This window comes from Tachyglossus aculeatus, chromosome X3 (assembly GCF_015852505.1).
Source record: "Tachyglossus aculeatus isolate mTacAcu1 chromosome X3, mTacAcu1.pri, whole genome shotgun sequence".
NCBI classification, from domain to species: Eukaryota; Metazoa; Chordata; class Mammalia; order Monotremata; family Tachyglossidae; genus Tachyglossus; species Tachyglossus aculeatus.
In genome coordinates, this window is record NC_052099.1 from 26,129,619 (window position 1) to 26,142,587 (window position 12,969).

The window sequence follows — 12,969 nt, forward strand, 5'->3', positions numbered from 1 at the left end:
TAGAACAATTCAGTATGATTTGTTATCTCTCAAGATCTATGCTTGGAGGCTGTATGGCCTGAGAGCTAGGCAGAATGGGCAGAGAGGGCAGGTATCCAGACCAGGCCCTTAGCAGGAGCGATAGGGGTGTGAAGTTGGCAGGCACTACTGATCTGAGCCAGGTGAAGGGGAACGAACTTTGCACTGGCCAAGGCTATTGCCCTCCTGCTCCTCCACCCTCCTCCAGCCCTGACTTTGGCTGAAATTTCCCAAATCAGGCCAAGAGAAGCCACCAGTCACAATTTAGAAAGTCAAACGGTCCACGTAGAATGTTTCAGAGGTCTTATGCCATCTCTTAGAAAAGTGCTTCACAGAAGATATGATTTTTATGATCAAGCTATATCTTCAGGAGGAAATTTATGTCACTATTACTCTGGTAAGGGGTTCACATGTTTGTACTAATCTTTTTTTGTCTTTATTGGTGCCAGGATTGAAATCTGTAAGAGGTTTTCCAGGTCTACTTTTCAGCTCACAACATCTGTCCCTGATCACCTATTTGTCATTTTAACACTGTCTGCAAATACCTTATCTGAAGCTACTAAAATAATTTTTAAACTGCTAGGCAATTCCAGATGCCTTATCTAAGGCAGCTTCCCTCCTATCCAGCCCTAGTGAGCCCAAGTTATCTCTTCCAATCGACTTCTTTATCTTCGGTTTACAAAATGGTCTCTTAATGGGTACCAGAGCATTGATAATTTCTATAGACCACATTAGGTCTATAGGATTTCTGTAACATAGTCTATAAGTAGTATATTATTAATTTATGAATACTTCTTTGCATGAGAGTCCATAAAAGCAGATAAAATTGACTATTACAATAGGTTGTCTATAAAATGACAAAAACTATTCTGTCTGGGAACTGCATTTCTACTGGGTTCCATCCCTTCCACAAACAAATGACATTTGGAGTGTGTTAATATCCTAAAACATTTTCCTAGACTTATGTTCTCATCTTTAACCTATAATTAAGAAAAATAATATGAAACAGACTCAAGTGGAAAGGAAACTAATTTGCTTCTTTTGGATAATACACTTTAAAATCTAACTGAAGAACAATGGGTGAATATTCTAAATCACTTCCAAACCTATGTGCTTTTGTTTCATTTTATAACAGAAGGCTAAAAGTTCCCCATGAAATAATTTTTTGTATATGAGATGCCCATCTTAAATCCTCTTGAAACACTCCTTGAAATTCCTGTAAGGATTTTGACCAGGTATTATGTTAAAGGAAGTAGATTACCAAAAGTAGGAATTTTAATGTTTGAATGCCTGACCTGCTTCCCTCGGTAGACTGTATGCTCCTGGTGGGCAGGGAACATGTCTACCAGCTCTGCTATACTGTACTCTCCCAAGTGCTTAGTACAGTTCTCTGCACACATTAAGTACCAAGTAAATACCACTGATTGATTGACTGATTTGTGCAGAATGATCCTAGGCCTTCCCTAAGCTGTTATTTTCCCTATTGGCTCTCCCTTCTGTATTGATTTTGCCCTTGTGTACTCCTTAAACATTATGATACTCACTCTAGCTCTACAGCATATATACATATGTGTCTGCTTATTCTTATATTGTACTCTCCTAAGCACTTAGTAAAGTGCTCTGCACATGATAAATATGATTTAATAAATGAATATCCTTAAACACTACTTCCCTAATCATAATTTATTTTAATGCCTGCCTTCCCCCATAGACTGTAAGCTCTTTGTGGATAACTATGGCTTCTACTAACTCTATTGCATTGTACTTTCCAAGAGCTCAATAAATACCAGTGATTGATCAACTGATTGATTGTTCTTTCAAGTAATTCTGAAGGTTACTGGCCCACACCCTTAAATGTTGAGAAGAAGAAAGCAAGCCATGTTCTTGGCTTCAGTCTGAACCCAGTCATTGTTAACTGAATCGAGGGGTCTTCCAGGCCACAACCTGGGTTGCTCTCCTCAAAATGCCTCTTTAAAGTCGATGTCAGAAGGAAACTGATCAATGGGAATACACAGATTGCAAAACTGTTGCTAGACCAGAGCCACCACTCTCCCCTTAAATGATACCTAGCTCCTCACTGTAACTGTCCCAGTGAAAAACTGCAAAAATGTTTCCGCGAATCAATCAATAATGGGTATTTACTAAGCACTTGCTGTGTGCTGTACTAAACCCATAAGAAAGAACAATGCCACAGAGACACGTTGGTAGACACGTTCCCAGTCCGTAAGGAGCTTGCATTCTAGAGGTGGAGGCAGGAATTAAAATAAATTATTCTCCGCCCCACAGCACTTGTGTATATTTGTACATATTTATTATTCTATTTCTTTGATTAATGATGTGTATATATCGATAATTCTATATCTATTTTGATGCTATTGATGCCTGTCTACTTGTTTTGTTTTGCTGTCTGTCTCACCCTTCTAGACTGTGGGACCATTGTTGTGTAGGGATAATCTCTGTCTGTTGCCGAACTGTACTTTCAAAGCACGTAGTACAGTGCTCTGCACACAGTAAGTGCTCAATAAATATGATTGAATGAATGAATGAATGTACATAAGTGCAGACAAATAGGCATTTCAGAATCAGTGTGGCCTAGGAGAAAGAGCACAGTCCTGGGTGTCAGAGGGCCTGGATTGTAATTCTGGCTTCTCCATTTGTCAACTGTGTGACCTTGGGCAAATGATTTAATGTATCTGTGCCTCAGTTACCTCACCTGCAAAATGGAGATTAGGATTGTGAATTCTGTGTGGGGCAGGGACTGTGTCCAATCTGATTACCTCACATCCATCCCTGTGCTCAATACAGTGACTGGGACATAATAAATGCTTAACAAATAGAGAAGCAGCGTGGCTCAGCAGAAAGAGCACGGGCTTTGGAGTCAGCGGTCATGGGTTCAAATCCCGGCTCCGCCAATTGTCAGCTGTGTGACTTTGGGCAAGTCACTTCACTTTTCTGTGCCTCAGTTACCGCATCTGTAAAATGGGGATGAAGACTGTGAGCCCCCTGTGGCACAACCTGGTCACTTTCTAACCTCCCCAGTGCTTAGAACAGTGCTTTGCACATAGTAAGCACTTAATAAATGCTATCATTATTATTATTATTTATTATAAAAAATCTTAAATATTTAAGTACTGGGGGGAGAGCGTGGGGTGAATATTAAGTACAGCATTCCACGAGGTGGACTGGCCCAGGAGGAATCCAGAAAAATCACTGGCTAGTGAAGGTGGCATCTCAGCATAGCATCTCCACTATGCTGCAAGCACTTTGGCCAATTCTAGACCCTACATAAATGTGTGTGTGTGTGTGTGTGTGTGTGTGTGTGTGTGTGCATGCACACGTGCACACACCACCCACATACATGACTAACAGGGGTGAGCGTTTGCATGTAGCAGTATGCAAGCCACTACCAGTATACTCCATTTCTCATACAGGTTCTCCAGCACATTCAAAGAGAATCAACTCTGTCCACATTCTGACCCAAATCTGAAAAATGGTTTCACCAATAGTCAATTCTGAGACCTCATAAGTGTTGTGCTTACTCAGCCACAATGTGGGAATAAAAAACTCGACCAAGTTTTCTTTAAGCAGTCTGTCAGGATTATTATTTTTTTAAGATTCTAACAGTGACCAATTATACTTTAAAGCCTCATAAAATCATTTTCCCAAAAGTGCTGGTTTGCCTGTATTTAAAGTTATTAGCATTCTCAGAAACTTTTTAGAAGGGGAAATCTGACCTGATGTAAATCACTTCTTCTTTTGATAACCCTCCATGAACTGAGGGGATGATGCATTTTTAATCACTTTGCTCAACACTCTGAATTAACTCACTGTTACCATGTTACTGTTCCAAGTTGATTGTTTTTAATAGAAAAACTCAAGAGCCTTTGATATGTCCCTCACTCCCTAAAGGGAAAAAAGGAAAAAGAAGCATTGTATTTTGTAGTCACTGGACCTAACCGTCACGTACCAATCTTTAGGGGAAGTTTCATTTTGACAGGCAAAGGGATTGGGGAACCACATTAGAGAATAGAATATAAGTGGAACAGCAGAAGTCTGCGTGTGGATTCCAGCCTATTACGGTAAATTAAGCACTTACTGAAATTGCCTTTGTATCATCTGGATGAGACCAAGACACCATATAAGACACCATATTTCCAAAGTTGAAAAGCTTTTGTATAAATCTGGTTTGAATGTCTAAGGCCTATTATACTTAATAATAATGATAATAATAACGATGATGATGATGGTATTTGGTAGTTTGGTACTTGTGCCAAACCACAGGCCATTTGGGTGGGGAAACGTACTCAGTTTGAATTATACCTCTTGCTATATGTCAAATGGAATGGCAAAATAGACACAGTTTAAATTACAAAATCAGACATTAAATGAATCCCTTGATGGAAATTTAAGCCTTGAAGGAAGCCCCTTCTCTTCCTCTATTATGAGTGCTATTATGTGGCAAGTTTTGATAAACGGAACCTTTCCAAGTTCCCAGAAAATATCTTGGAGAAATTCCTAGCACGGTTCAAAGAAGGGAGAGATTCTTCTGTAGGCCTAATGGCAGGTTTTCAGTTCTACATTATGCATCTTAATAAGCTCTCTACCGGGATATCTGAACCAAGGATATCATTTCTGATACTATGAATGTACCAGTTAATCCACAATGACAATGGCCAACGTCCAAGCTCGCCTCCTCCCGTGACAAATTACTATTCTTATTGCCATTTCCTCAACTTGACGGAACGGTCTTTGGGGGTTTCCCTTTGTGAAATTCAATAAAAATCCACCAAAAAGAAATGCAATTTCCACGCAAAAGAAATAGAGTGTTTGTTTCCTGTAACCTCAAATTGCTTCTACTGGCTTTTGTTGATGCAAAATAACAGTGAGGAAGCTATTTGTCCTCTTAATGAAACCTAATGTTTTCTTCCCCAGTGCTCTTTATTCAGAAAACTGAGCTTGTGCCTTGGGGAACCTCTCACAGTGAGCAAAGGTTTCCAACCCTTTTAAAGAACTTTGTCATGAGGGCTAGAAATGGGGCCTTGCATAGTCTTTGGAGTCGAGGTAAGGTGAGGGCTTAGGGAAACTGGACATGGGATAAACTCTACCAAATCTCAGCCTAACAAAATAGCACAACTTACAGGACAAGGAACAAGAGTGACTTTCAACTATCGAAACGATACTGAAATTCATCCATCAGCAGAATAGATTCACCATATCTCATGTTTCATAATAGCATGAACAATTTTGGAGGCTAATTGCTAAGAACCATTAATTCTACTGATGAATTTAGGGCATTATCATCCATTAGCACTGCTAACACTGTGTACCTATAACTGTACTGCCAGAGCCTGCCACAACCCAAACCTCCCACACTCTACTGGGATTTCCATCATTCCCTTCTTCCCCAATCAGGAGAAGAGCAGGCAGTGACAACTTGAAGCTACTTTAATTTAATTTTCAGAACACTGAGGTAGGAACTGGCTTCCATTAGGACTGTTCCCCTGGACTCTGGGATTCAAGAAGTCACAATACCCCACCCCACATATTGTACACATCATCATCCTGGTCTTTTATACAATTCTATTGGTTTCATTGTTTCATCCTTATTTTTGTGACTGTTGCATGTCCCTTCTACCTCAACCTATTCTTAGATTGAGGACCAAGGACAGAGTCTAATGTTCCCCGTGTATTTTTGTCCAATGCTTAGTACAGTGTTCTGCACAAAACATTTTATACAACAACAACTACTACTACTACTAATGATAATAGTGGTATTTGTTAAGCACTTACTAAGTTCCAGGCACTGGGGTAGATACAGGATAATCAGGTCCCACACGGGGCTCACAGTTTAAGTAGGAGGGAGAATAGTGAAAACCATCATGACTACTGCCATTCAAACTTAGTACACCTGCAAAGTCCGGAAAGGGGAAGTGATAGAAGGATTAAAAGAGAAAATGAATCCCATGCAGGAGAAGAAACAGCAGAGCCTTTCCCTGGTACCAGAGGAGTCCATGTACAGTCAAGAATTCATGCCGCTTTGCACCCACCTGCCAAATCAAATGCTCCTCTCCCCCGGCAGTAGCTGACAGACAGATGCTCAGCACGATAGTGTGGGATGAAGAGGTCAGGACACTGGCAACGATAGCATCTCGCATGTTGAGGGGCAGCATGGTGTACACCACAAAAATGATGAATAAAAAAAATGACACCTGTGAGAAGAAGGGAAAAAGAACAGTCAGTGACACAGAGTAAATTCCCAAATGTATTCCCCCTACTTTTTTCCATATGTGAGGCTATCAGAAAACTCTAGAAATTCTGTGACAGTGAGTTAAAATCATAATAATAATAACAATGATAGTAATAATAATAATGACAGTAGAAATAAGACCATGGGCCTGAGAGTCAGAAGGTTGTGGGTTCTAATTCTGGCTCCACCACTTGTCCTCTGTGTGACCTTGGGCAAGTCATTTCGCTTCTCTGTGCTTCAGTTACCTCATCTGTAATATGGGGATTAAGATGGAGCCTCATATGGGACCGGGACTGTGCCCAACCCCATTTCATTGTATCTACTCAAGTGCTTAGTACAGCGCAGCGCACACAGTGAGCACCTAACAAAAACTACTGCTATTATTATTATTATTAATGGTAATTGTTATGCATTTGCTATGCATCAAACATTGTTCTAAGAGCTCGGACAGATATGATTTAATCAGATTGGACAGAGTCCTTGTCCCACATTGAGCTCACAGTCTAAGCAGTAGGGAGAACAGGCACTGAATTCTGATTTTATAGTTGAGGAAACTGAGGCCCAGAGAAGTGAAGTGACTTGCCAAAGGTCACACAGAAAGTGACAGAGGTGGGATTAGAATCCAGGTCCTCTGATTTCCTGGTAATCATGGATCAGGAAATGCAAATATAATTTAGGATTTTAAAAAAGTACTAAACCGTTTTGCTGGAGAAAAACAAAAGACCGTCTACATTTTCCAATTTCCTATTTCAATTTCCCTGCTTTTGGTTAAAGTTTCACTTTTTGCTATTTAATACCAATGCAAAGCCATGATAGCTTTAAAGCCCCAATGCCACAGCTATAAGAGACCTATTCAGAAGACAGAAGACTGTGAGCCTTTGTTGAGGAGTGACTGTCTCTATATGTTGCCGATTTGTACTTCCCAAGCGCTTAGTACAGTGCTCTGCACACAGTAAGTGCTCAATAAATACGCCTGAATGAATGAATGAAAAGAAAGAGTTTAATTATTACATCATATCCAGAAAATTGTGTTCCTTCCCCAGAATTGAGGCAAATCCTGCTTAAATGAAACTTGCCTGGTTCATTCTACACATCTTCAAACTCAAGTAGCTGATGATGGACTTAATCGATTTTTAGTCATCACTGTTAAACAGCTATGAGCACATCCAAAAAAACCCCTCACAGCTCAGAGCATAGTAAAATTTCCCAGGAGCACCACTTCAATCCTGATTAACGAGGAATTGGATTTCTCAAAAGTACTTTAAACTAGTCTTTTGGATACCATACTATTTGAATGTTTACTGCTTTTCCATATAAATCTTTCAACTCCAAACACATATTGACAAACACACTGATTGAACAAAACCATTCTTTTAAAAATAAGGAGATGTCTTTGAGAAATGCTCTGCCGCCTATCATTCCTATCACCTCTCCCAACAGTTTCGTCTAATTCCTTAGCATTTGCAAATATGGGCTTTATTTTTCCAAGTATCTCAATCACGACCTGGAAGCCAGATGGTTGACTGGTTGATGGTTGATTAAACACTCTGCAGTTCTCACTAGAGAGCCAGGGGAGAGGAAGGCCAGATCATAGTAATAATTATAATTTTGGTATTTGTTAAGCGCTCACTATGTGCTGAGCACTGTTCAAAGCACTGGGGCAAATACAAGGTTATATCAGGTTGTCCCACGTGGGGCTCACCATCTCAATCCCCATTTTACAGATGAGGTAACTGAGGCACAGAGAAGAGGAGTGACTTGCCTAAGGTCACACAGCAGACAAGTGGTGGAGCTGGAATTAAAACCCACATCCTCTGACTCCCAAGCCCGTGATCTTTCCACTGATCCACTCTGCTTCTCTGTGAGTCCTGTGTCTACATACAAAAGCATCAAGAAGTCTTCTCTGGAGCCAGTTCCAGATTCAAACATGTGAAGACAGTAGGCAACATATTTCATTCCTGTCTTTACATTTTCATTCTTCCATTCACCCCCTACTTTTCTCCACTAGCTTGGCCTAGGAAAGGAATGCTTCTGGGGACGAGTGGTCTCCGGCCGTTGCCTCCTGACTAACATGGAGCAGAGTGGTAAAATATAGGAGAAACTCTCCATATTTTACTCTGTTCCATCCCACTCTGTCACAGTAGACAACTGGCACTCCCACATGCAATCCCTGTTCGTCTCCAATACGTTGTACGGTTTGTTTGGTGACATAGTTGGGTCTCACTGCAGAGAAAGTGTGAAGATATTTGTGTTCTGCAGCCAGAGAGGATACCTGATTCCCAAGGAAGACCCCAATGGTCCAGCTCATATGTGTTAATCAACAACAGTGTATGAACTAAAGGAGTGTACAGCCAAGATCTGCTAGGGATAGGGTACATAGAGATATTCCAACGCCAAAGACCACCTCTGGTTCAAGACAAACCACATTAAAATGTGCGCTGTTGTCCAAAGAGTACTTGAGTGAGTGTGAATGGAAGGCTCAAGCAAACCATTACCACCAAAGAAAAAGAATTCAAATACATGTCCTAAAGATGATGGGATACTTCATACTGTGTTCCATTAAACTGCTCATCTAATAATAATAATAATAATGGCATTTATTAAGCGCTTACTATGTGCAAAGCACTGTTCTAAGCACTGGGGAGCTTGCAAGGTGATCAGGTTGTCCCACGTGGGGCTCACAGTCTTAACCTCCATTTTACAGATGAGGTCACTGAGGCAGAGAGAAGTTAAGTGACTTGTCCAAAGTCACACAGCTGACAATTGGCAGAGCCGGGATTTGAACCCATGAACTCTGACTCCAAAGCCCGGGCTCTAAGCACTATCGTGCAATCCAGGTAAAAACTAAAAAAGCACAGGGACCAAACTCTAAATCAATCCATCTATGATATTCGTTTAGCACTTAACCGTGTGCTGAACAGTGTTCAAAGCACTTGGAAGAAAATACAGTAGAGTTGGAAGACCCATTCCCTGCCCGCAAATAGCTCACAGTCTAGGCACTAATATCTTAAGTAGGAAAAGAATGTTCAGATGGGTAATTTTCAGAATTTTGAGACCGATAGAACTGAAAATGGCAACCAAATTGAATGAGAAATTAATTGACACAAATAACAGTTCAAGTGGAGTTTCTATTGGTTTTCCAAAGAGTACATCCGAGTCTTCATCTTCCCACCCAAATCCCTTCCTATGATTTACCCAACAGAGTTTACAGCACCTGGAAATTTCTCAACTCCCAAGCCTCTTAATAATAATAATAATGATGGCATTTATTAAATGCTTACTATGTGCCAAGCACTGTTCTAAGCGCTGGGGAGGTTACAAAGTGATCCAGTTGTCTCACGGGGGCTCACAGTCTTAATCCCCATTTTACAGTTGAGGGAACTGAGGCTCAGAGAAGTTAAGTTTATTCATTCATTCAATCGTATTTATTGAGCACTTACTGTGTGCAGAGCATGTACTAAGCACTTGGGAAGTACAAGTATAGAGACAGTCCCTACCCAACAGTGGGCTCACAGCCTAGAAGGGGCGGGACAGACAACAAAACAAAACGTATTAACAAAATAAAATAAATAGAATAGTAATCCATGATTAAGTGACTCGCCCAAAGTCACACAGCTGACAATTGGCAGAGCCAGTATTTGAACCCATGACCTCTGACTCCAAAGCCTGCGCTCTTTCCACTGGGCCGTGCTGCTTCTCACATCTAAAACAGAGCTGATCTTTCCACCAAAATCCTTTCCCCTTCAGAGTTATCTGTCACTGTAGATAACACCACCATTGTCTCATAAACCCTGCTTCACAAGCCTGTAACTTTGACATGACTCTTGATACCTTCCTTTATTTCAACACCCTCATATTCAGTCTTTCTCCAAATCCTTCAATTATTCCTCCACCTGACCAAATCTCTCCCTTCCTCTCTTTGCAAATGACCAACCACAGTGATCCAGACATTTGTCAGGTAAGCCCGTTATGGACAGGGAACGTGACTGACAATTATATGGTACTGTACTCTCCCAAGCACTTAGTATAGTGATCTGCACATAATAAGAGCTCAGTAAATATCATTGATTGATAGCATATCCTGACTTGACTACTGCATCAGCCTCTCACAGATCTCCCTGCTTCCAATCTCTCCTCTCTCCAGGCCTTATTTCCCTCTACTACTCAGATCAATTTTCTAAAATGTTATTCTGCACAGGTCTCCCCATTCCTCAAATGCCCCCAGTTGTTGCCTACTGGCTTTAAGGCACTCTAATCATCTCTATACCTTCTGCTTATCCACTCTCTTCTCTCACTCTCACTTCATTGCTCTCAAGCTAAACTTGCTGTGTCTCCTCTCATCTTTCCTGTTACCAAACCTTTGCTCACATCCTCCCTTCTTTCTGAAACTCCCTCTCATCTGACAGACCACAGCTCTCCCCATTTTCAGAGTCCTTCTGAAATCACATATCCTCTAGTAAGCTTTTTCCCAATTAATCTTTAAACACCTCATTTTTTATCCCCCAACTTCCCCTTCACGCCTTTGTGACACTTCAGGACCCACAACCTGTAGTTTAGTCTGTCTCACCTTCTAGATGTTATACTCTTCAGTGCAAGGATCATGCCTACTAATTCAATTGTACTCTCCCAGTACTTAGTACGTAGCTTTGCCCACCATACATGCTCAATTAATATTACTGATTGTTTGGATTGATCATTCTGTAACCCCTTACTGCACTCTGTTCACTAACCTATAGATTCCTAAACAACCAACATAGTAATGGTGTTTGTTGTAAGGCAATGAAATAGAGCAGCGTGGCCTCATGGATACAGCACAGGCCTGGGCATCAGAAGAACCTGGGTTCTAAACCCAACTCTGTCACTTGGCTGCTGTGTGACCTTGTGCAAGTCATTTTACTTTTCTGTGCCTTTGCTCCTTCATCTGCAAAATGGGGATTAATAATAATAATAATGGTATTTATTAAGTGCATACTATGTGCAAAGCACTGTTTTAAGTGCTGGGGAGGTTACAAGGTGATCAGATTGTCCCACGGTGGGCTCACAGTCTTCACCCCCATTTTACAGATGAGGGAACTGAGGCACAGAGAAGTTAAGTGACTTGCCCAGAGTCACACAGCTGACAATTGGCGGAACCGGGATTTGAACCCATGACCTCTGACTCCAAAGCTCATGCTGTTTCCACTGAGCCACGGGCTGTGAACCCCATGTGGGACAGGGACTGTGTCCAGCCTGATTTGCTTGTATCCACCCCAATGCTTAGGATAGGGTCTGGCACATACTAAGCATTTAATAAATACCACAATTATTGTTATTATTACTATATTATTATGAATTCCCTTTTATTTCCACTATGCCCATGACCAAGAGAATTTGCTGTGGCAAAGGTTAGTTGTGATGAAGGCCTTCTCAAAAAAATTCGGGCAGCTGGCACATCTGTATTGTTTCGGTTTCGTAGGCATGTCATTTTTGAAAGATTACTATTTGATGATGAACGAAATAGTAGCACATTGCCTCTGAGAGACAGCTGTTTCAATAATGCTGTGCTGTCCAGGGCTCTGCTTTCAAGTATGGGCCTGGAGAAAGGAGACAGCAGGGATGGAAGGCAGCAAGATGGCCCGTTAAAATGCTCAACCGTAGATGCTTTTTTGGGGACGTGTAATTTGATTTTATTTTCATGTGAGTGGAAAACTAGCCTTTCTCACTAACTAGTGCTGTTTGTTGGCAGTCCTGTTTGTGAATGAAAATGCTGCTTATGACAGCATTTCTTGGGTTGGGTTTTCTATCTTTGTGAGGAATTGTTCAGATTAAACACACACACTCACACACACATGCAAATGCAACCTTAATGTACATACCCTCTAAGAACGTTCAGTCATATCAAGCAGCGAAGCAGCAAAGTTTAGTGGAAAGATCATATGTCTGGGAGGCAGAGGATCTGGGTTCTAATCCTGACTCCACCACTTCCTTACTGCATGACTTGGGCAAATCACTTCTCTATGCCTAGGTTTCCTCATCTCTAAAAAAGGGGTTAAATGCCTATTCTCCCTCTTTAGCCTCTGAGCTCCATCTTAGACAGGGGCTGTGAGTGACTCAATTACCTTGTATTTATCCCAGCTCTAAACACACTGCTTGGCATTTAGTAAGCAATTAACAAATACCATAATTATTATTTTAAGTAATCATATGCATATATTTTTAGCTTTTTTGTTTTGTTGAAAGCTTATTATTGTCTCTTTTCATGTGAAATTTGAAAAAAATCATAAAAGGAGTGAAGGGTGTAATTGATGTGTACCCCAGATGAATGATCATAGAGGTGAATTTTTACTTTTTTATGTTATTTGTTAAGCATTTATGATGTTCCAGGCACTGAATTAAGCACTGTATTAAGCCCTGTCCCACACAGGACTCACAGTTTTAATCCCCATTTTACAGATGAGGTAACTGAGGCACAGAGAAGTTAAGTGATCTGCCCATGGTCCCCCAGCAGATGAGTGGTGACGTGAGGATTAGTACTCAGATCTTTCTTACTCCCAGGCTCCTGCTCTAATCCCTGGGCCATGCTGCTTCTTTAATTGGGTTATATGGTTGAATTAAAAACTTGTTTTTACAAGATCTGAGTCTGCACTGGTCTGTAGGGTGGATGGAAAAAGAAATGGAAACAGAGAAGTAGAACCAAAGAGAAGAGATTAGGCGGCTGGTCTGGC

At 41.0% G+C, this 12,969-nt stretch overlaps 1 protein-coding gene across 1 annotated transcript in view; it reads right to left on the reverse strand.

Moving 5' to 3' along the window:
- ADCY2 (adenylate cyclase 2) overlaps positions 1 to 12,969 on the reverse strand; it is a 269,135-nt gene that overhangs the window by 169,432 nt on the left and 86,734 nt on the right. The window contains exon 3 of the mRNA XM_038770480.1: positions 6,066 to 6,227. Coding sequence (XP_038626408.1) covers positions 6,066 to 6,227 — 162 coding nt within the window. The remainder of the gene's footprint in view (positions 1 to 6,065; positions 6,228 to 12,969) is intronic.